Genomic DNA, 25,075 nt, shown 5'->3' on the forward strand with positions numbered 1-25,075 from the left:
ACAGTTGACAGACTCCAGGGACGAGACGCAAGTCAGCACAGATTAGAAAAGCCTGGATGATAAACGGCCTCAAGTGTGTGGCAAGACTGGCTTTGGGTGGGGTCATGCTTGCAATATTGCATCGCTGGGTTTGGTTAACAGCCCAGTCATGGGGGTCCTCCACCACACAAACCGAGTCTGTCAAGTGTGTACAGTGGAACTTGTCCTAAGAGACCCTGCTTCTAAGGGAGATCTTTATGGTCCTTGTAAAAACCATAGCAGAAATTCTCTCCACCCTAACAGTAAGGTCAACTACACTGCCTCCTGTTGCTGTTACCTGGCTGTGTGCCCATATTTCTGACACTATTCACTAGAACTGATGCGTATATATATATATATATATATATATATATATATATATATATATATATAATGCTCATTTGAACTTTCTATTCTTCACAGAATTCCAAATAAAAATGTATCACGGTTCCACAAATACATTAAGCAGCAACTGTTTTCAACATTGATAATAACGAGATGTTTTTTTGAGCAACAAATCAGCATATTAGAATGATTTCTGAAGGATCATGTAACTCTGAAGCTTGGTGTAATGATGCTGAAAATTCAGCTTTTCCAATACATTTTAAAATATATTAAAACAGTTATTTTAAATGGTAATATTATTTCACAATATTACCGATTTTTGATCAAATAAATGCAGCATTGGTAAGCATAAAAGCATTCTTTCAAAAACATAAAAAAGTCTTACCAACTCAAAACTTTTTAACTGTGTATGTATATAGCCTACATATTTTTGCAAATACATGTATTTGACTCTCATCTTTAAGTGTCATACAGCATAGATATTGAGTTGGCTGATGGTCAAATCTTGGCCTGTACTGCAGTTCAGTTCAGCCTGCTGCAGTTCTTTCTCATTGGCCACAGCTACTCTAGCTATGATTTAATCAGTTGTTGTTGTTGAATCAGGGGAAACATGTCGTCATGGTCTTGGCATTCGGCCGGCTGCATAATCACAACTCGAGAATCCTGATCGAGGACGACAGGGATTGTCAGCGCTGTGCCACACCACATCGCGACTTGAAGTACAGGAATTGTGGCATTTATCCCCTAATGTAAAAATACAACATTTCTGTTCCTCCAAACAGTTTCTGTGGGTTTCTGTGGAGTCTCCATGGGGGATTTCAAATGTGGTCATTGATCTAGAAAGCTCTTCTCTCAAAACAAACCTGTCCGCTCTTGCGTCGAGCAGCCAGGTGGACAGACGGTATCCGCGGCTGTCACGTCTCTTAACTGTTCTCTAATTCACCTATCCATGAGTGATCACACCGTCTTGATGTATCAGCTCACGGTTCAATGGTTGTGAACGAGAGGAGGCTGATTTAGAGCTAATGAGTTAAGTGATGACAACACAATTAATACCGTTTGCTTCGGTGAATCTGACAAATAGTGCTTTGGTTTCCCAGATCCAAGTAAGTCTAGTCCTGAACAAGATTATGTTTTAGTGCACCGTTTAAGACAGGGGGTTAGGATTTGGCTGAATAGCCCCTGCTGTTAGATTCTGTAACTAAACCTTTAGGCAAGCAAAGAGCAAGTTTCTCTATTTATTACCATTTAAAAGTTATTACCACTCTATTTAGAAGAACTACCATTCTATTTATTACTATTTATTACCATTTTATTTATTAATAAAACATTTTTATTCAGTAATTTTTTCTTATTTTTCAGTAAAAAAAAAAAAAAAATTCCTGAGAAGCAAAATTGCATAAGATATTAAGACTTTCCATCTTGTTTTGTTCTATTGGCAAATTCTTGCATTAGTTCTTTGTGTAAACCTCACCCCATTTATTCATTTACAGTATTTCTTACTGTCTGAGACCATTTTTGCAGTGCAGAGAATATGTAGTGTTTGTTTCAGCACATTGAATCTTGGGTTTGCTCTGATTCTGCCACAAGGATTGTGTTTTATTTATTTGAGCAATGGGAGGCTCTTAAAGGATTGTTCCAGGTTTTATTACAAGCTAAGTAATATATTCATAGAAATATGCATATATTCATCAGTGTATATTCAGAGAAAATAATTTCATATCATCAGTCACTTTGTAAAAATTAGCAATAATGCACTTGTAATGGAGGTCTATGGGTTAATGCATTGCACCAGGATAAATATCTAGTTCAGTCATTAAACTCTAGAGGGTGCAGACTGATAGGTTATTTACATGCAATCTGCAAGCAATCGCACCATTACTGCATGGCACAAGCTGATTGGCTTTGCTGGACCTGTAGCCAATGAGATTGCTTGTTCAACATTTAAACGGACAGTATGGGATTTTTCGCCACTAGGGGTCGCTAACCTATTTACAATAACAAAGGCGTAGTTTGATGACGCAACATTTGCTAAGAATTATGGATCTTGTCGTCAACGTCAAGCCGACCGATCTAATAATGTTTATGGATGACTGAATACATCGATGCTTTTATCATGACTGTAATATGAAGCAGTTCGGGATTGCTAAGAGACAGCTATCAGCTCCACATGCGGCGCGAGTCCCGCGGATATAAAAGGAATATGGACATTTCATTCTACATGCAGAATTACTACTCACAGGTCAGTCAAATTAAATTAATTAGACAAATTAAACTTGTGTGGTAACGCAGCGCTGTTTCACTTGGTCTAACATTACTATAGCACACTAAACTGCATTTGAATGTGTTGAAATTTATGTGTTAGTTTGTCTGTATGAGACTAGCAGTAAGCTAGATCAACATTAGAATAACATACAGATCATATTCTGACATTTTATCATTGTTGAACTATATAACATTGATTAGTTTTATGTAAATGTGCTCACCTGTTTAATAAAGTACATGTAGGAGCAGTCGAAGTCTCGGACGTGGAGCTCTCATTTATATACTGTCTATGGGAGCTCTAGGCATCTCGAAAACACCGCGCTGATATTGATTCTCGTTTTAGTTCTCCTTTTTTATCCAAAGTCTGCTTGCCATGGTCCATAATGTTTGAACTGGTTCATAGCTCTGGTTGCCATGGCAGCACGAGCGGAAACCAGGGACAACGCGGATATGACACCATTGACGGCGACAAAACGGAAATAAAGAAACGGGACGTTTCTCGAATTAAATTACAAATTTCTCCTGGTTTGAAAGTTGTTGGAAACAGTTGGAATAATGTAAGTACACACAAAAGAAAAAATCTTTAACATAGATATAGTGATTTTTGCTATTTTTAAAGCAAAAAAGTTACATATTGTGCCTTTAAATAGTCTGGTTCATTGTTTGCTGTAAATTAATCCTGCCGCACATTCAGAGTTCCTCTGAAACCATCCACTTCCCCCAGCTCCAACTGCCTAGATATTTTACGAGATTTACAGCCACATCTTAAGCATTTACTTAAGCATTGTGTCTTTGAATCTATGCAGTAATCAACAGCAGCAGCTTTGGCAGCAACGTAGCAGGCCTAGTTCGCTTTTGGCTATGCTAAAACTATTCTGAGGAATGTCATAATTGAATTCTAAAAATACACACCTTTTCAGAAGTATAGATTTCAATGGGGATCTTTTGAACTTTCTATTCATCAAAAAATCCTTAAAAAAAGAAAATGTATTACAGTTTCCACACAAATATTAAGAAGCACAAATAGGAAATGTTTCTTGAGTAGCAAATCAGCATATTGAATGATTTCTGAAGGATCATGTGACACTGAAAACTGGAGTAATGATGCTGAAAATTCAGCTTTGCCATCACAGGAATAAATTGCATTTTAAAATACATTAAATTAGAAAATAGTTATTTTAAATCGTAATAATATTACACAATATTACTGTTTTTACTGTACTTTAAACGCAGCCTTGATAAGCATAAGAGATTTTTTTCAAAAACACTGAAAAACTTTCAAATACAAGCTGCACATTTCTATCTTTTAAACCACTTGTTCTTGCCTTATAGAGTGCAATACTGTAAACACAATTTTTGCTTTATTTAAAATAATTTTCTGTGGTATTACCTGGTGCTAGTCCTGCAGAGTTAAGCTCCAACCCTGGAAAATAAACGTACCTGCCTGTAGCCTTAGTTATCCTAAGACATTGATTAGCTTGTTTAGGTGTGTTTGATTAGGGTTCTAGCTAAACTCTGCAGGACAGTGGCTCTCCAGGACCTGTTCTAGACAAATGGGTCAGTTCAGGATGGTTCAGGCAGTTTGGTCACCACTAGTGCCGTCCCAAGCATGGAGTAGGGCCTAACGCAAGTTAGAGAAAGCGTACCCCTCAGTTGGTCCGTTCGCAGTTGCGTTCCAGGACGGTTGGGGCAGGGATCGGTCAGTTCAGTGCGGGGAAGGACGGCCCTGGTCAGTAGGCTTTTCATCTGTGCACTGTGTTTGTATGTTTTTTTATAGCGAGCAACAAAATTGCTCATCGTTGCCAAACTGAAATGATTTATTTGAATCCTTTGTTGTGTTTGAGCATCTCAGAGCTGAAAGAACCTCTGGACTGATTTCATTTGATGGCTTGTGATGTTTCGAGCGCTCTGCCGTCATCTTGCTGCTGAGGATTTGATGATGAATCGAGATGGAGGCGTTTGTTTTCATCACTATGAGGGTGAAGATGGATGGATAACAATCACAGCTCTAATGGCATGACTGATTCTTTCCCTGCACATACAGCACAACTTAAATGTCTTGAATTACAGAGTATTTTCATGTGTGCCTTGTTTGCAGGAACTCACATTTACTGGAAAAGAGATTGGACAAATTGGCAAAGCTTTTCACATCTCAATTGTAACTGCTGTGTGGAGACGGTAAAAGGTATTTTTTTCTAGTGCCCTGCAGGAGCAAGAGGCTCCGGCCCACTTTCCCCACACATTGTTTTAATCTAGCTCCCGCAGCTGAAACACTATCCCAACGGGGGCTTAACATGAGAGCTTCATTCATCTGCTTCCAAACTCCCTCCGCGCTTTGGGACCCCTTGCATGTGGAGAATGGTGAACCGCTTACCTGAGGGACAAAAGAGGTCACGATCCCACTGATGTGAGATAGAGTTTAAAACTGGGTCGAGTTTTGGGCTGAATCCGAATCAAAGCTGATTTATCGTTGTTGGGTTGTTTTTAGAGAGAGGACATATTATGACAAAAAGCATTTCCATGTTCTTTTGAACGTGGAGATATTCCAACATTCACAACTATAAGCTCCAATGCTCAGTTGCTATTGTTACTCATTTCATATGCAGAGATGTTAACCAATCATAACAGAGTACATTTACATATAGGCTCGGTTTTATAACTCAAAAACGAGTAGGCATCATAGCTATAGGCACTCACCCAACACAGTGGCTATCCAAAAGATATTTAGCATAATTATGCTGTCTTCCAAGAAACCTTGCCAAATTCCTGCCAAAACATGAGTCACATGTATCCTTCATGGAGAAGGCAATTTCAGAATGTATAGCTATGTATGAGCTTAGTGGAAAAAAATCCATCCAAGATAACAGACAATGCAAGAGAAATGTTTATAAATGCACTTGCAGTATAATTCATTCAGCACTGAAAAATACTGCTAAAAATACATTGATAATTAAAATGGATTTTTTTTAAAGGATATATATTTGTGTTTTTTATTTATTTTTGTGATTATTACATGCTAAAGCCATACTTCTGTGTGGTTTATGCTTTTTGTATGAGGCAAAGGGCCAGATTTACTGACAGTTTGCGCCAGTGCAAACTCTCTTTTGACTTTCAAAACTACTGCCAGGATTTACTAAAGACACACAGTGAAAAATTAGCACTGAAAAGGTGTGGACAGGGTTATACGACTGACCTTATAGCATATGCATTTGTGGAAGATTTTCTTTCAGACACAAAATTTATGGGCGTGGAGTATTTAAATAAATCATGCAACGTGATTTACTAAGGTTTGCTGTGTAGTCAGTTTACTGGTATTTGTGCCATTTGTAACGCCCCGAAAAAAAGCATGTTTAACCCATTTTGCATAATAGAAGGGAGAGAATCAAGTTCTTTTATTTGCAATGTCAGAGGAAAACATTATTCGAGCATATCCAATTCAATGATGAAAGTAAAGTATTTTCTGTGAATGTGCGAGACGTCCAATTCATTAACTGCTGTAAACACCTAAGAATAACAAAGTACAGTACGCAGTAAAACTATTTACACTACAAACCAGTGTGTTTATGCGTACTATAATAAATTATCGTTGCACGGTATTTGGAGGAGAACGTTGAGCAAGATGTTGGGCAACAGTACAAGAAAACCTTGCTATGTATGTATATGCTATAAAATTGTCCTCTTAAAGGAACACTCCACCGTTTTTTGAAATAGGGCTTATTCACCTTCTTTCCTACATTTAGATAGGTGGGCAAATGCATTTTTGTCTCAGTGCATGCATTGTTTTAGTTTGACAGGGTCGGCGCTAGCTTAGCTTAGCATAATGAATGGAATCCTTTGTTGCCAGCTAGCATGTCCTGAGTAAAAGTGATCAAAAAACAAAGAAAAAACACCTAATTACTTCTTGTGGCCTGAGTATTCACAACAAGTACAAATAGCGATGCAGATTAACACTAGGCAATTTCCTATGCAGATATTGACTTGGGACTATATTAGGGGGAAGCACAGGCGAAGTACTACTTGGGCGCAGAGATATCACGCCCAAGTAGCAGTGCTTCGCCTGTGCTTCCCCCTAATATAGTCCTTAATATATAAGTCAATATCTGCCTAGGAAATCGCCTAGTGTTAATCTGCATCGCTATTTGTACTCGTTGTGAATATGCAGGCCACAAGAAGTAATTAGGTGGGTTTTTTTTTTTTTATATATATCACTTTTACTCAGGACATGCTAGCTGGCAACAAAGGATTCCATTCATTATGCTAAGCTAAGCTAGCGCCGACCCTGTCAAACTAAAACAATGCATGCACTGAGACAAAAATGCATTTGCCCACCTATCTAAATGTAGGAAAGAAGGTGAATAAGCCCTATTTCAAAAAACGGTGGAGTGTTCCTTTAAAAAAGCATGTTTTTCACAGATGCAAACAGCGTGTTGCAGTGACCCGGTATTTACCCCAGTTGAGCAGCGTATACACTAAAAAAAGTTAACCTAACTGTGCACTGTTATGTTTGTTTTCATTAGTCACATGTTTTCCTTTGTTCAGTTTTCCCGTCACTCCTTTGTTACCATGGTCACATTGAGTTCATTTGGTTCAGCTCTGTTCTATTAATCATCTTCATTTGTGTTTGCTATATAAGTTGGCCCCTCAAATTCGTTCTCTGTCTGATCGCGTTATGTTAAGTTGCGTTTGCTATCACCTGTCTACTTGCTGAAGGAATTATTAAACTTTGATCTTGATCTTGATCTTGATCCGTCTTCGTCTTCCCGCCTGAACACAACGTGTTCTAAATTAAATCTAAATTAACTGGTTTGATTTAAGTCAGAATTATTATTTCTGACTTAAAACTTAAATACACTAATTTATACCAACACAAATAGAAATAGCTCTTTAAGGAAACAATTGCAGGTTACCACTTTTACAGTGTGGTGATCATGGGCCCATTATTCAGATCTTATTGTGTGTTGGCTGAGTTGACTGTATGAGTTTGATTTGCTGTTTTGCAAAAGGGCTTTATATTTACTTAGTTTTATTACAACAGTAAGCTATTTTTGCCAGTTGGGTGATTCAACCATTGCAGATGAGATGCTGTAAACGTGGGCGTAAATTTCATCTAACAGTTGGGGGGGACAATAAACATAAAATTTCTCAAGAGCAAGTTTTAAAGGGGAAACAAATATGGGGACTTTTTGTACTTGGCGTTTTGGTGTGCTGAAAGATGAAATGATCTTATGTCTTATGTCATTTTATCTGGCCAACAAAGCAAAGCGATAGTTGCTTAAATATGAGTTAGGTTCATAGGTTCACCACACGGTCATATTATAATTATTAAATCATCTTGCATCCTCCACATAGTATTTTAGGTTTAATCTGGGACAGACAATACCACTGCACTGATCTGCCACTTAACATCATGTTGAGCAAATCCCAACACTACAGAAGATCTACAATTAGCCTAATATCAGTTCATGTTAGTTGTAATGAGTGACTTACAATTCAACAAGTTCCGGTACTAAACAAGCTACTAAATAAGTTAGGTTACGTTTTAATGGCTAACATAGCGTACACATGGAAAAATATATAGGCCTATTTTTTGTCATGACTAATTTATTAATGACTCAGCATCATCTGTATTAAAGAGAAAAGAATCCCTTCATCCGATGTTTATAGTGAATAAAATAGCCTTGACAGCCTACTTACTCGAGTTCCACAAGTACTGAAGAACTTTGTTCTCTCCCACCGGACTTGTGTGTGTAGGTGAAGTAAAGGGGGAAAGCAGGCAGTGGGCCAAAGCACTGTGAGGCAAGGGAGGGGGGACTCCGAATGTTTCTAAACTTGAAACGCATTTATTTTGCCTCGTTTGCATTTGTATTGTTTTACTACTTACACAGTTATTTTTAGTATATATCATTATATTATTTACAATACACAGCATGGTTTTTAATGATACTTTTAGGGGGGGACAAGGACAACCCTCAGATGGGGTAGGTCCTGACCCCCCACGGTTTTCGCCTATGGCTGTAATGAAGATTCATGAAGAGCTTTAAATTACACTGAGAGACGCTGGATTCTTACCGAGTTACGCTGATGTGCTAATTTTTTTCAGAGCTCCACCAAAGTTTATTATCCTTGGCCAGGATTCGGATGAATCATGATCAAGATCTTAAAGGAACAATTCCCCCAAAAATACAAATTCTGTTATTTACTCACCCTCATGTCATTCCAAACCTATATGACTTTGTTTTTTGTTGGAACAAGTTGACATTCTGCTAAATATCTGCTTTAGTTTTCCGCATACGAGGGTGAGAAAATGATGACAGGATCACTTTAGAGTGAATTACCCCTAATGCTTTGGTCTTAAAGCTGGTTTTAATGCATGTGCTTTTGAGTGCTGCAGTGTACAAATAAGAGCACTGAAAGTCTGTTTTTAATTAGCATGGAATGTTCAAGAGTTGAGTTGTTTCCACATTGCTCTTTGTGAACACCCAGAATGCTTTGGCTAACCTTGCTGCGACGCTAGTGAAAGGCACCAAACAAATTATTCTTGTCATAAAAGCGGTTACCCGCCTCTACCGCATGCTTTTAAGAGCATCTGTCATTCTTTGCATCGCAAACTACAAGGTCTGACCAGATGATCCAAACCACAGTTTTTTATTGTGTGTACCAGCAAATTCATAGAAAAACAGTTTAGACTTCAGGGTTTATATTTCAATTAGTAAACTACTTCATATATACATGCATGTGGTGAAACAACCCCAGCCATGTTGTCTAACCCCTAGCATAGTAAATTGCATTAGATGAAAGGGAAACTCAACTTGACCGCGAGGGATACTGTAATTCAACTTCTGTACGGGCCAAGCCATTTGTGTTGAGTAGTCAGCAATGGATTCGGGAAGACAAAGATGCATTTTCCCTCTTCCGCCGTCCCCCACAGTCAGCTAGATTTTCTACCTAATGGGCATGAAAGTTGCAAATTGCAGCAAAATGGACGTGGCAGGATAAAAAGTGTATTAAAGTATCGATTGGAGCAGGTCAATGGTGAACTGTAGCCCTGTATCAAGCAGGCAGTGGTACTGGAGCAAATCTTAGCTGCTCTGTTGTTTGCACTTTGATTCTGGGTGAGTGTTTGTGTCTGGTATTGATAGATATGTTTAGCTATTGATTTAAGAATTTCTGTGGGAAAAGCTCTATACTGTATGAGATGCGATTGTATTGTCTCTTGTAGATGCCAAAAAGATTTATGGTTTTGGCTGAAATATGTTTATGGTATGAGAATAGCTTTAAAACTCAGGGGGAAATTCACTAAGAATATGTGTGTGTGTGTGTGTGTGTGTGTGTGTGTGTGTGTGTGTGTGTGTGTGTGTGTGTGTGTGTGTGTGTGTGTGTGTGTGTGTGTCATCATGTTGGGTATGATGACAGAATGTTTTAAGTTAAACTAAATTATCTGTAGAAAGTGTGACTCAATTAGACTGGCCAAATTGTAAATGTAAATGTGCAAAATCTGCCACAATTTTGTGTATTGCAGTTTACGATTACATAGTAATCAATGCTTTTTATGTTGTTGTTGCATAAATCCATTTCCACCTCAAAAATCTCAAAATCTGCTTGTGGTTAGTGAATAAAATGCATTTTTTTTCCCCATTGAAATTAATTGCACAAATGTGTAACAATTGTTTAATTTAGAAAAAGTCTGTTTGATGGGACTGAAATGTAACAAGTGAAATGGAGACCTGGTGTTGTCAGAGACATCAGAACGGGGCTTTGATCCTGTGGCTGATCCAGACCAGGTGGAGAGAGAGAGAGAGAGAGATGGCTGAGTCCAGCCATCAGAGTTCTCTTGTGATCAATCTTTCCTTTTCATTCACTCCTTTGCTTTTATCATCAGAACTACAGGAAATCTTGAGGGGTTTGTTCGATTTGCTGAGGGGATGAGTTTGCCCACATTTTTTTAGTCCAGATGTGTGAAATATTGCATATGGTGGAGTCAATATTGCAGCGTTTCGTGCTGGTTTTGTGGTTGATCCAGAGAGATGTGCTCTGCAGTGCAGCAGCTTTCTACAACACCTCCTCATTAAAGAAGAGCAGGACAGCACATGAGTACTGTGTGTTCATGGAAGTGTGTGTGTGTGTCTACATGTGTCTTTATCTGCTGTCAGCTGTGTGTGTTCATTTGAAGTAGAATCTCTATAATGAACAGTGAGCTTCAAGGAGACATTGCAGCTTCCTTCTGGATGACTAGAATTGGGTGAAACTCTGATGGACATGCACTAATTGACCTCAGTTTCACTCTGAATGTTTCTTAGGCTTTTTCTGTGAGCGCCTATAAAGAAGCACATGTTGCTGTTAGAATGCGTAAGAATGGTCGTGCAACAACCAGTTAGTTTACTGGATTTGATTGAGATATTTTTAGTGCTGATGAACTTAGAGACACAACTTCTTGAAAACGTTTTTATCGTGATGTGCTTTAACTTTTTAAATTGTTTGTGCATGTTTTAAAACCCTCTGTGAGAAGTTGCATCTTTAAATTCATCCTGTTTACAGCCACAAAAGCACCTTCAGGCCGTTAATAGCATATTTTCAAGCTAGTCCACTGATTTCAGATTTAGCCACCTCTATATATCACTGTATATATCACTACATCAAGTGAGTGCCCTGGACCAAAATAAGTTGAACCAAATTTTATGCTGATATTTAAAAGTCTGGCTACATGTGACTATGGAAAGCCCAGGAATGATGCAGAGCCACATTCGTTTGGATTAAAAGAGAGTGCATGAAGCTTTTACTGTGTCAGGTAACTTACTGTAGCTTATACAGCAAAAGTTTGATTACAAAACTCAGTTCTTTATGTTTCTTGTCACATTGTGTTCAGCATGCACTGACAGTTAGATAAACAGGCTGATGTTCACGTTGTTTTCTCTGCTTGTCACCAAGAGTGATTGACGCATGCGGTGTTCAGCTGGAGATAATGAGCTTTTTCACACGAGTGTCATGGAGCTTGAGCACCTCCAATTCAAATGAGATGCTCATCATCCTCCAGAGGCCCAGCTGAAAACCAGAGAGGAGTCGAATCCCTGCCTCAAGAAGCATTTTGTTGTGCCCTCTTTTCTTTTTTGTATACCAAGCACCCTGTGGTTTGGACGGCAGCGTAGCGGGCATCAGGTATAGTGTTCACGAGTGTTGATGCCACGAGCTGGAATATCATCAGCAGCAGGAAGGGATTAGAGAATTATTCCTGCCATCAAAGTGGCGCCCGCAGTCACTGGAAAGGAATGCTTGAGATTTAATGGGAAGGAAACATTCCTCACCTCACACCACACCACACCCACAGGCCAGATAATAGCATTTATGCAGAACATTTGATTGGGAAATATTGGTGAATGGTGATGTGATTTCATAATGGTAGATGAGCTCAACAGATAAGCTGATCTAGATCGGACATTTTCCTGAGCCGAATGTCTCTGAGGTGATCACTGTGAAAAGTCAGATGATTATCTCAAAGTCGTGAAGGAGAACAGAATTTGGGATCGAAGAGTGGCGGATTTCTGTGTGCATGCTACCGGCTTCATGAGTGCTTGTTTGAAGCTTTTTGCGCTTAATAACTAATTTTAACATTAAACACGTCCTTTGCTTTCCCAGCAAGCAATATGATATTCCTTTCACCATCTCGGTTAAGTATAGACCCGATATAGCCCGGCTATGAGGAACCCACTTCTAACTAATTTGATCTAATTTGGTTACATGTCGTTTTTGCCAAAATAACTTGCGAGATCTATGATATTCCATTATGTAAGCAAAGTCAACAGTGATTACAAGGTGTTTGGTTTCATTTCTTTGACATGTTCTGTGCGTAGCCTGTGCGTCTATTCTTGGGCTATGGTTAGACTTCTATAAAATTTCCCCTGACATCCCAAATTTGCCTCGTTTTAGCCTAGATGTCTGGGCTGTGATTGGACGGCTGTTAGACGTCTTTTAAACGCAAAAATTGCTTGATTTGTTATTCATGCACCTTTCTTTTCATACTTTAGATATATTTACACACAAAATAGCAAAACCGATAGACCTTTATATCGTTGTCGCAATGTATAGTCATACCGCCCAGCCCAAAATAAAGTTTAATTTGTAAAATTGCTTATCTTTCCAATAAGGCTTCTTTACAATCCTCAGTTCCCTTTGCTTTCAAACACTGCTGTAAATTAGATGTGCTCTGAGGCTGTTTTAGTCCGATGTTGTGTGGGAAGGAGAGAGCAGAACCATGAACCTGCACTTGACCTGTCAGCGCTGGGCCAAAGAGCGCTTATATTTACTGCTGCGTTTCTGGACACTGTGTAATGCAGCACCAATCTTTGTCTTTTTTTATAGCTCAGTAGACTCATCTGGGCAGCTGAGACATAAAATACAGCTTTAATGTAGAGTGTTTCACTCTAGGAAGATGTTCACATGAGACGCCAGACTTTCATGTGTAATATTAAACTTTTAAACGGCAGCGGAGTGAAATATTTCAAGAAAATGTCGGAACTTTGACAGATAAATGCAGTGTAAATCGTCTTAAGATGAACCATGTGCTGCGCTGCACGGTAAAGCACATTTATCTGTATGTTCTTGCCTTTCTCATTTCTCCTTTCTCTCAACCCCCAAACACACTCAAGCATACATCACCAGAACAAACCCACCTCTCCCTCTTCCCGTTTGTGTGCATTTACAGTTTCCAGCAAAGCTGAGTGAGCACAACTACAGAAAAACAAAGTGCATTCTCCCATTTTCTCAGTTTTCTCCTCTGTCTTTGCTGAATCAAAAGGCAATAGACTAGGCTCATCACTCCAGAGTAATGTTTTTCAGAAAACTAAAAGAGGAAAGATTAAAGAATAACTAGATTTTTATATTTTCTGAAGAAAATTTGGCATGCCGTTTCAAACCTGTACAGTGAAAATAATGGGTGTAGTACTTACTTTTTCAATTTAAAGGATTTTAATTGGACTGTTTTCACTCATTGAAATTGCTAGTAAATTTATCAAATATTTACAAAGAAACAGAAATGAACATATTAAATATGAAATGCAAAAACCGATGTTGACAATGTACTGTATGACTTTCTTCTGTGAAACATAAAACATATTTTAAAAGTTTTTTCTTTTGGTCCATACAATGAAAGTCAATGGGGTCCAATGATGTTTCGAACCCAATGTTCATCAATATATCTTATTTTGAGTTCTGTACAAGAAGTCATACAGGTTTGGAAGCACATGATTTTCATTTTTGAGTAAACTAACCATTAATGGACAGAATATCTTTTTAAATATACAAACAACAGCATTGCAGCATATGAAATTACACTTAATACAACCGATGAAACTAGAAAATCTAGTTTACATAACTGAAACTTGAATCAATGAAAACCGTCTGAGCAAACTGACTCACTAAAATGAATCTAACATTCCAGCCTCATGCAAGGGAGAAGAGACGTTGAAGGTTTGATTTAGCTGTGAGAAAGAATTAATGATTTAGCGCCACCCCCCCATTGTATTGTGAAACTTGATGAAAAAAAATAAATAGCTGTTGCACAAATGCTGTGGGACTACAGTAGTTACTCTTTATAGTTTAATATTTGGGGTAACACCCTATCCCTCACTAAAGCGATGCATGCACCATTAAAGGGTTAGTTTACCCAAAAAAGAAAATTACCCCATGATTTACTCACCGTCATGCCATCCTAAGTGTATATGGCATTCTTCTTTCAGACGAATACAATATGAGATATATTAAAACATGTCCTGGCTCTGGTCCTGGAGCCATGATGTATGGATGCACTTTTTGGGGCTTCAAAATTCAATATAAAGCTTGGAATAGCCAGGACATTTTTTAATATATCTCTTATTGTATTCATCTGAAAGAAGAAAGTCATATACTGTACAGCTATGGCTTGAGGGTGAGTAAATCATGGGGTAATTTTCATTTTTGGGTGAACTAACCCTTTAAAGGGGGTCCTATTATGCTTTTGTCTTCTTTCTTTAGTGTGTAATGTTGCTGTTTGAGCATGAAAAATGTCTGCAAAGTTACAAAAACACATTCTCTCCAAAGGGAGTTATTTCTATATCAGTGCACACTGTTTCTGAACTCCTTGAAAAGCATTGATTGTAGTCTTGAGTTTTCTTCCGGGAGTGTGCATGTCACAATATCCCTCTAAATAATTCACGCCTAAGGCATATGCGGGAAAAAAGGGAGCGAGGCCTGGTTGAGTTGCGTTAGTAATGTGTTGAAACTCGCGGTTATGGTAAGAGGTGTGACATTTCCGAAACATGCTCGAAGCGGTTGACCAATCACTACACTCTGAAGAGTGAACACTAAACAGTAATGTTATTTTTAGTCCAGTGGTCCTCTATCCCTCTTCTCTCCTCTTCATGTCACTAACACGCCAGTGGGCGGGGCCAAAGTTGAAGCAATTATGAAGTAGCGTTGATCTTCTTCAGAAGAGTCGGTCTTTCACATATCTATGAGAATCACATACATATCCTTTAAGTCCTCATGGCATGCAAACAAGAAACTATATTTCTATAACCACAGGTCAGGAGCTTTGGTTTCATCCACGCAATGCTGTTTGCAAATGTTTACTTGAACCATGATTTCGGGAAACACGACTCCTTGAACTATGCAGATAATGTCAGGACTTGTGACCATAGGTGACTAATGATGCTTTCAGGAAACGCACCCAGAGTGTTGTGCTGCAACAATTTAAAATACATTTTTAATCAAGCATGATAATCTGTTCTAGTAGACCAAGAATTTTGAAAAAGACATAATAGGTCCCCTTTAATTAGATCTCAGCTGCAAGATCTTTCCTCTATTAACTTGTTCTTGCTTGAAGTGTGGAGAACGCTATTGGGTGGTAGATCACAGCTCTGTCCCGTGGCGAAGTCCGAGTGCCATGTAAAGATTGTGAAGGCTATGCACCATGTCTTTGGACAGTTTGAAGGGTGTGTATGTGATGTGTGTTATTGGCTGCTCTATAATAAGATTGCTGTGATCTGTGGGGAGGAGAATTTACTGGAGCACAACTCCCCCTAGGGCATCTTCACAGAAATCTGCTTTTCCACCAGCTTTTGGTGCTTCTCAGCCAAGCTGCTTGGTTCCTATTGTTAATGAGCCGCTCTTTCACTCTCTTTCCCCCCAAACTGAGCCACCATGTGCCTAAAGGGGCTAGAAAATCTCAAGCTGCAGCTGATGGCAGAACATGAGAGATGAACACTCAGCCTTTCTCGCTCTGCAGGCATTAACATGGCCATTTCATCCAAGCCTTTTCCAGCTGAGAACTTAACATGACCCGGCCCACAGGCTCCTACCTTACGGTTTAGAAATAATTGCATGGATACCTTTGTGTGCTTCAAAAATTTCAAACTGGTTTAGTACTGCTAGAGAAATGCTCCTTTATGTGTTTCCCAAATGCTTTTGTATACCAATGAGCATGCGCACTCTGGTAAACTGTATCTTGAACCAGTGTGTGATCAGCCCCCCCCCCCCCCCCCCCCCCCCCCCCCCCAAAAAAAAGATAATTGCAAGATAATCGTATCATTCAGCTCAATTCAGTTCAGTGTTAATTCAGTTATGTTCAATAACTGTATAAAGTTAATTCATTATTCATGAGTTAAATCCAGCTATAAGCATCTCTAGTGAAGACAATAGTGAGATTATTCAGCTCGAATCAGTTAACTGGATCAGTTCAATTGCTGGATATTAACTGTCCCTAACTAAGCAAGCCAAAAACGACAGTGTCAAATTCTATCAAGTGACAGAAATGGAGAAAAAAAAAACCTTTGGAGAAACCAGGCTTACTCGGGGGACCTGTCCTCTGGGATAGATGAATGAACTGGGTTTGAAATTGATTGGGATGCATCACGGGCATTAGGTTGTATTCAGTATTAATCTGATTGAATGTAAAGTTTGCTTGATATTTGTAAGTACTACTAATAATAATAATTACAAATATATATATATTTTAATTCAGTGAACAATTAAAAAGTGCTATATAATAAAATGTATTATTACTATTTATTAATACATTTAATATTTATTAGTATATTAGTATTAAATTTAGATATAATAAAATGTTATAATAATAAATAATCATATATATAATCAATAGTTTATGTAAATACAATTTTTAAATATTATGTTTTTTTATTATATGTATTGATTTGAATTCATTGAATAATTTAATTAAAATAATATTTTGTATTTTAAATCCAATCTTGTGTAAAACACCTTGTCGTTCCAATCCAATGTCAAGAAAAATATCTTAAAATTGTAAAATAGTATTTTTTCATTCATGTGTCACGCAGCAAATGACAGATCAGCTGGAGTGCATTGCATTATGGGATATATATGCAGAATGTTGTTTGGCAAATATCGAGGTATTCTGTGAATACAGTGCGAGTTGTATGAAAGTATGCGACTCTGAACATTTATTTTAAAACCTTTGTAAATCAAACACTGTATCATTATCTTAATCTTAACTTCAAGGCAGTAAATGCCAGATCTCCATGATTTCACTGTGTTTCAAAGATGGATTTCCACGACACTGCGAGGCCATGCAGATGAGGATTTATCTGATCTTATCATTTCCTTTGAAGAAAAACCTGATTCTCTGTAATGTGTCCCATATTAATGCTAATGCCTGCAGATTTCACCTGCTTCCATCACAACCCATTTTAGCTGGCCTGCATTTTAACCCATTTAATACCAAGATAGACGCTTTCGCTGAATAAACAGCCAGAAAAGTCTCTTTGATGTTCTTAAAATATCACATGGTACGACGTCATCCAACATTAAGAGGAGAAAATGAAATGTTCCACAGGCATCGTTCAAATTATTAACAGTATTGTGATTTTAATTAAGGTGAATAGTGTTCTAATGAGACCAGGCTCTATATTTTTTAAATATATTTTGGTATTTTCTTCTCTGTTTACTGGACGACATTGAGTAGGCCTACAGCCTATTAAAGTAGTACATTTACATTTATTCATTTAGCAGACACTTTTATCCAAAGCGACTTACAAATGAGAACAATAGAAGCAGTTAAACTAACAGTAGGACAACAATATGCAAGTGCCATGACCCTTCTCAGTTAAATCTAATCTTAAAAAAAAAAAATATGGTAATTTTTCTGAAGCTTTTCAGAATGGTAACAAATGGTCTTTTTTCTTTCTTTTTTTAAGATTTGGCACTTGTTTAAAATGTCATACAACATTCAGTTTTTTTAAGACTCTACACTCTACACCTCAGCCATATGCAACACACCTACACCTGGGACGTATGCTGCATGTATGCAAATGTTCAATTCCCAGTTTTCTATATTTCTACTAGATTTGCCAAAAATGTGCATACTGAAAACTGCAATGGTTTAAACTTCTATTTCTAGTGTGACAAATGAACCAGAAGCTAAATGAACCATCTTCTTGACTATTATTTGATTAGTCTGCCAGAAGTGAAGACATTTACCCCAAACTGAATTGAACATGTGAAATAATTCTATTTAAAACATTCACTCTCTCTATTTTTATAAAGGAGAACACAGTATGCAGTGTGCTCAATTCTGATCACTGCCCAAAGCGAAGATTTTTGATGATATGTCTCACATTATCAGGATTATTCAAGCATAAGGCTGTTGCATATGGCTGAGGTGTAGAGTTGTCTGCTTGTCATCTGGCTGTGTGGGCATTATTTCTGCATTCAGAATGCATGCTGGGAATTAATTAGCTTGGCCTTCATTTAGCTGCCTCCCTGTGTCAATGTAGAGAAGTTCAAACGCAAATGGTGTTAAAGTACAGTAGCAGCGCTGCGGGACGTCCACTCTCTGCGTTTTATCTCTTGATGAGCGGAAAATGTATCGTGATGGGGAACGCTGGGAGGCTGTGATGGTTTGGAATGGAGGAAATTAGGGTTGTAACACCGATTAGCACAAATCAGTATTGGAGACAAAATGTGACCATGTTCGTTCATTCGGCCAGATGAGAATTGGTGAGCTTGGTTTCTCCCCAAGGTTTTTTTCTCCATTTCCGTCACCTGATGGAGTTCGGGCTCCTTGCCACTGTGGCCTTAGGCTTGCTTTTTTGGGACACTTAATATTCAGTAATATTATGGATTTTGACTGCACTGACACTAACTGAATTGAGCTGGATGATGATGACACCACTGTTTTCTGCTGAGCTGCTTTATAGCTGAATCGACATCGTTTCATAATTGATGAATTCTGCAACATCTACAATGTGAATCAACATTGAACTAAACGGAGCTGAATATGACACTGATGTCTTCTATAGAGCTGCTTTATTGCTGAATCAAACTCATTTCATGATTGATGACCTTTACACTTCTTGAACTAACTGGATCAACTGAACTAAATAATGACATTATTGTCTTTGTAGAGCTGCTTTACAGCAGAATTTGAATTAGTCTGATATTTGATGAAATGTATGTGTGTTATTTTCCTGTTTATTACCGTGAAGCTGCTTTAAATGGATAAATGTGACTAGACTTGACAAAATGCTTCAACCTCAATAAATTCAGAAGCATGGCTGCCTTCATCTCCAGCAGTCGCTAATAGTCCTATACCTCCCTTGTGTTATGGAGATGATTTCCTATTCAGTGTGAAAAGTGGCCACTTGGCTGTTAAACCGTTGTCCAATTCCAGGAATTTATCTGAGGGTAGAACAATGATTGTCTCCATGGAGCCTCTGGCCTCTAGCCTGAATCATCTTCTCTCTGCTCTGGATGAGAGCCGTGCCGCTGCGCGCGTGTGTGTGTGAGCGCATTGGATCAGTCGCGTGATATCCCTGATGCCTGCATGATATCTACCTCTGCATCCTGCAGTAAAGCCAACTAAAGCCCTTCCGTCCTATAACTTCTCCCTGGCATCGGGCCTTAACGCTTCTTCCTCTCTCTTTGTCTCTCTCTCCATAGTATTGCTGAGTGTGCTTCAGGCGAATGGCCAGACGGAGATGAAGAGAGTGGTCGGAGACAATGCCACGCTGCCTTGCCACCATCAGCTGTGGCAAGCCGACATTACCCTGCTGGACATAGAGTGGATGCTGCATAAATCCAGCTCACGGCAGACAGTGGTGAGCGTGTGTGTGTGTGTGTGTGTGTGTGTGTGTGTGTGTGTGTGTGTGTGTGTGTATGCGACAGTGCGCCGCTGATGCTGGCCTTCGCTGATCTGCAGTGCAGTGCTTTTTGCTGCGATTATGGGAAGGGTTGTCTTTCTGTAAACTGTACTATCAACTGGTGCTTCAATCAGCACTGTGAAAACTGCTCTCTTTTAATGTCACTGGTTTGCCTCGTATCACTCCCAACAATTACTTTTATGACCTAATGATGTGGAATTGGCCCGAGGACAAGTTTTACATTTTAATCTGGCCACGGCTCAAGCTGCTCCCTGAGGTCCTTCCCGACACAGTATATCTGACAAGAAGGTTCAAACCTTTTGCCGATTGAACTTCCTGCCAGAGACGAATCATTTCAGAGCTATTTTTCTAAATGGCATGTAGCCCTTTAAAGTGATAAATCTATATTTTAGGGGTATACACTTGTACACTTAAATGCCACCAATAATTAGGGATGGGATATGAAAATTTTGTCCGATATCAATAACAATAATTATTTACATTTGAAAGCCGATAACTGATATATAGGCAGATAAATCGAAACTTAGAGTTTTAAACTAAATTTAAAGATCCTGATTACAAAAACAAAAGTCTCACCATTAAAATCCATGTCCCAAGCACACAATTATAACGATGTTCTCATAATAATTTTATATAGCCTATATGACAGACTTGTGTTGCACCTTTTTTCAAAAACATCATGGCAAACAGTGCGCATCTGAAGTGTCTCAGCTGAAGGAAAAATACATTATTTATTGGCACTAATATATCGGCCAATTGTTTTTATTGGGCCGATAACGATAGCATTAAAAATGAACATAATATCGGCCGATATCGATATGGTGGCTGATATATTGTGCATCCCTACCAACAATTCAAACTTTAAGTTGCATTTTAGCTTTTTCTCTACCGTTCAAAAGTGAATGGCCTGTAAGATATTTTTATGTACGCCTGTATGAGTTTCTTTCTTCTATTGAACACAAAAGAAGATATTTGAAGAATGTTGGTAATCAAACAGTTGATTTATTAAAGGTGCTGTATGTAGTTTTTAGCGGCCTCTAGCGGTGATGTTTCAGATTGCAACCAATAAGTTTACAAGGGCGTGCTCTTACGCGTGCTCGAATTTATGAGCGAGCACTGTGGGTACCGGCCAGACTGAGACACAACCGGACGTAACACACAAAGCATCCCACAACATGCTGGAAACTCAGGCAAACTCCCACTGCAACGTTACAATAATAGGCTACTTTTATCAGCTTGACGTTGAACTAATGCTCCATGCTCGTACCATGATAAGTATGGAACCCTAGCAACCGTGCCGAATTCTGTCACTGCAAGCACCACTTCACATTTTCTTCAGGAAATGTACATTCTAGGTTTGTAGATAAGGTTTCTCCATTATTCAAATGCCCTGCCGATGTTGATCCGTGTTTTTTTACCCGAAATTCATCCGATTCACGTCTGGCCTTACGAGCTTCAGCAGAAAAAACTTTTTGTTTTTGTTTTTTATCAATATGTGGAGTTTGTGTTGGAGTCTGTGTTTTGCTGGGCGCAGGTCGTTTCTTAGTGTTATCAGACATGTCATAAGTTGCAGTGTCGTCGCTGTTGAGTGCAAAGTCAGTAGGCTAGATGAGGCGAGAGGCTCAGGAGTGCGCATGCAGGTGACGTCACTGGCGGTAAATCCGACCCGGGACCTTCACATTAAAATAAGAATACTTGCTTTCAGAGGTAATAGCAAAACCCGCAAATCGGATAATTTTAATGTGAGATTACAACCCCATTATACACAGGCAATAAAAAAAGGATTTGTTTTGGTAGAAAAGCTACATACAGCACCTTTAAAAAATGCTATGACTTAGTAAATGGCTACCGTCAACTGTTTGATTACCAACATTCTTTAAAATATATTCTTTTGTGTTCAGCTGAAGAAAGAAACTCAGACAGGTTTGGAACAACATGAGGGTGAGTAAATAATAACAGCATTTTCATTTTTGGGTGAATTATCCCTTTGAGAGGCTGCAGTTATTTGAGCAAAATACAGTAAAAAAGTAATTTTGTGAAATAGTATTATAATGTAGAATCACTGTTTCTATATTAATATAATTTTTAATGTAATTTATCCCTGTGATGCAAAGCTGAATTCTCAGCCTCATTACTTCAGTCTTCAATGTCACATGATCCTTCAGAAATCATTCTAATATTTGGTGCTCAAGAAACATATTGTCAATGTAAAAAAACAGCTAAATTCTTAGTGTTTTTATCAAGATGAACTTTTAGTAAATGTTAAATAAAAGGAAATTTTTCTAAGTGAAAAGGGCAGTTTGTGGTGTGCAGAATAGCTTTAGCAGTGCTTTACCAAATGAAGTTGAGTATCAGGGACACCGAAAGACAAATATAACCAAGCAAAGAAAGGCCTGATTCGCAGTGACATCAGAGTTTAGCAGACTCTAACTGCAGGCGTGTGACTCAACCCTCACTGGATTTTAACCGTAGCTCATAGATTTTCAAAAGCTTAATTATTAATTCGCTGTATGTTTCCTCTTTCACCAGTTGATCACCTACTTTGGGGGTCGGATCTACGACCCCAATGAGAGTGAAGCTGGACGGCTGTCCCTATCGGGCGACTATCTGAAGGGAGACGCTTCACTCATGATCAGTGACCTCTCGCTCACAGACTCTGGAGAGTACATCTGCAAGGTCAAGAACGGCGGGAAGTACTACTGGAACACAGTCAAACTCATCGTGCTCCGTGAGTCTTTGGCCCTGCAGCTTGGCTTTAATTAACTCCTCTTCTAGGCCTGGAGAACGAAAAAGACATGACAGATGCTTATGTCACAGAGTAAGGGGTACAAAAATAGCACCAGGATGTTGTCTCTGGGCGTAGTGCGCCAGTTGTGCCCCGATCTTGGCGTGAAATGACATTCAGCGACTGTGTGACAATAAAAACGACACATTATGGATGATAGCACGGAGAGAAAATCACATGTAAACATCTACATCATTTATACGACACACTAGAGTTGAACTTCCAAAACACATAAATCAGGCTAAGTTGCTCATTCAACATGTATTATTGCGAGGATGTGTTGAATAAACACTTCTTCTTGCACAGAAACATTATACGTCTGCTTTCCCCCATTTTTTTTTTCTATATTCCCTCATTCCTTCTTAACCGCTTCGACAGCTATATAAAGACATTTAAGAGCGCCACAAATTTACGCATGCATTTGTACAAATGATCCGTAGCTTTGAAACGACACGCTCGATTCCGAGGGGCAAACATTAGCATTTGTCTTGTTCAACACAAAGATAATGGCTTGGCAAAGGACGAGGCTGCAGCTTCCTCTTTGCGCAGTAAGTGATCCTGACAGAGTCGGGAGATGGAGGGGACTTGCATCCCACTCAGCGGCTGTAATTGCATCCCCCCCTGCGAGTGCCGGGACAGAATTGTCCTGGCTCAGCAGATAGAGGCGGCAGGAGCAGATGCTGATGGCCGGGGTGGGCAGGAGCGGGGGGTCGAGGACCGAATGGTGAACGGGTTGTTTTACAGATTCATGTTATAGAACTCGCTGGCATCACACTGGGTTTTAAAAGGTTTCATGATGTGAGGAAAAACAAATCTAAATGGGGAATGATGCAAAAAGGGTAAAAGTGCATGTGCGTGTACTGGTTTTGCTTACATCCTCTAAACTACTCGTCCCAAAATTAGTTTGACTGTTTTTTAGTCTTTAAACTCAAGTGCTATTTAGCACAAGATTTATAAATATTATATTATGAAAAAAAAAATCATTTAAAAAGCAAATAATCAAATGAGTTTATCCAGATGGAATATCTTTTATTTGTAAATTAATTAATTCACTCGATTATCAAAAGATATGCATTACTACCTGGTTATTTAATATATAAGCCAATTCTTTGTTGAATTTCTAGCTAAAATACCTGTATTGTGATATAACACTCATTGGATTGTCCAAAACTATGTAGTTATGTTATAAATAAGCAAATTCTTTGCTAAAATACCTACATTACAGTATAAGAAAATTCATACCATGATGTAATGTCGTCTCTGGCCTGCTTTGCCTGCTTAGTTGGGGACACTTAATTATATTCAACAATATTATTGATCTGACTGTACTGGCGCTGTTGTACAAGAACTGAACGGAGCTGGGCGATGTCATCATTTTTAGCAGAACTGCTTTATAGATGAAATTAACTAATTTAATAACCGATGATCTTTGCAACGGAACTGAATCAACACTCAACTGACTTCAGCTGAACAACAGCCGAAATGCATCATTTTTCAGTCATCACTGTAAAGCTACTTTGAAACAATCTGTATTGTAAAAAGCACTATATAAATAAAGGTAACTTGACTTAATGTTTACCTTACCATGTGTATTTTACCATGTCTGTTTTGCAACGTGCAGTGAAGCCGTCCAAACCACGCTGTTGGATGGAGGGTCGTCTGCTGGAAGGAAGTGATGTCAGACTGAGCTGCAAGTCCACAGATGGTTCTGACCCAATCAGCTACAAATGGGAGAGAGTCTTGGACAAGGGAAAATATGTTGGCAAGCTCCCACCTCTGGCCCTCATAGGTGAGCTCTTAGAAAAGTAATAGCGTTTTATCATTTACGTCTTTAAAGCTGAAGTATGTAGTTTCTGGAACTAGTGGCACCACGCAGAATTACAAACATACAACATATTTTGCAAACGCCCCTTTCCCAACTCAAACATCACAAATACAGCTCATACTTGTTGGCATGAAGGCATGTCTCAACAGGTAAAAGTAGGCTACTTTCAATATATTAGGAATACTTTTAGCTGTATTGCCCTGTGTCATGAGTAAGCAATTGAGTATCGCTCTGTCTAGAGTGAACGCGTGCGTCTCATTTATAATAAACCGATCCAATTTTTTGACATGACTCGCCACAGCTGTTTGAGGCTGTCTACACTGGACACATCAAAGTAAACAATATAAACTGGAATATTTCTCTGTCTGAATTGGTGCATGATGATGATATATTGTATCGCATTGTATCGCAATTCCCTGTTCGTGTTCATGACCTGTATAATCTTTGAAGACTCCTGTACCCGAAGCTTACAGTTAAAGGGACACTTCACCCATTTGCATTAAGCTTTGCATTGTTAGAAACCCAGTCATACTATTGAATGGTCGTGCAACACTCTCTCATTTTCCCCTGAGACGGGAGAAATCTGTTATTTACCTCTTACACTTCCTCCTACAATGACGCAAAAATCGTCATTTTGCGTCATTGTAGGAGGAAGTGTTAGAGGGGGGGATT

General features: G+C 38.7%; 1 protein-coding gene across 1 annotated transcript in view; it reads left to right on the forward strand.

Annotated features, from left to right (window-relative positions):
- Positions 1–25,075, forward strand: part of clmpa (CXADR like membrane protein a) — a 61,283-nt gene that overhangs the window by 24,281 nt on the left and 11,927 nt on the right. The window contains exons 2-4 of the mRNA XM_081354785.1: positions 19,573–19,730; positions 22,323–22,521; positions 24,200–24,367. Of these exons, the coding sequence (XP_081210911.1) occupies positions 19,573–19,730; positions 22,323–22,521; positions 24,200–24,367 (525 nt within the window). The remainder of the gene's footprint in view (positions 1–19,572; positions 19,731–22,322; positions 22,522–24,199; positions 24,368–25,075) is intronic.

This window comes from Scardinius erythrophthalmus (genome assembly GCF_964197995.2).
Source record: "Scardinius erythrophthalmus genome assembly, chromosome: 23".
Taxonomy (NCBI): domain Eukaryota; kingdom Metazoa; phylum Chordata; class Actinopteri; order Cypriniformes; family Leuciscidae; genus Scardinius; species Scardinius erythrophthalmus.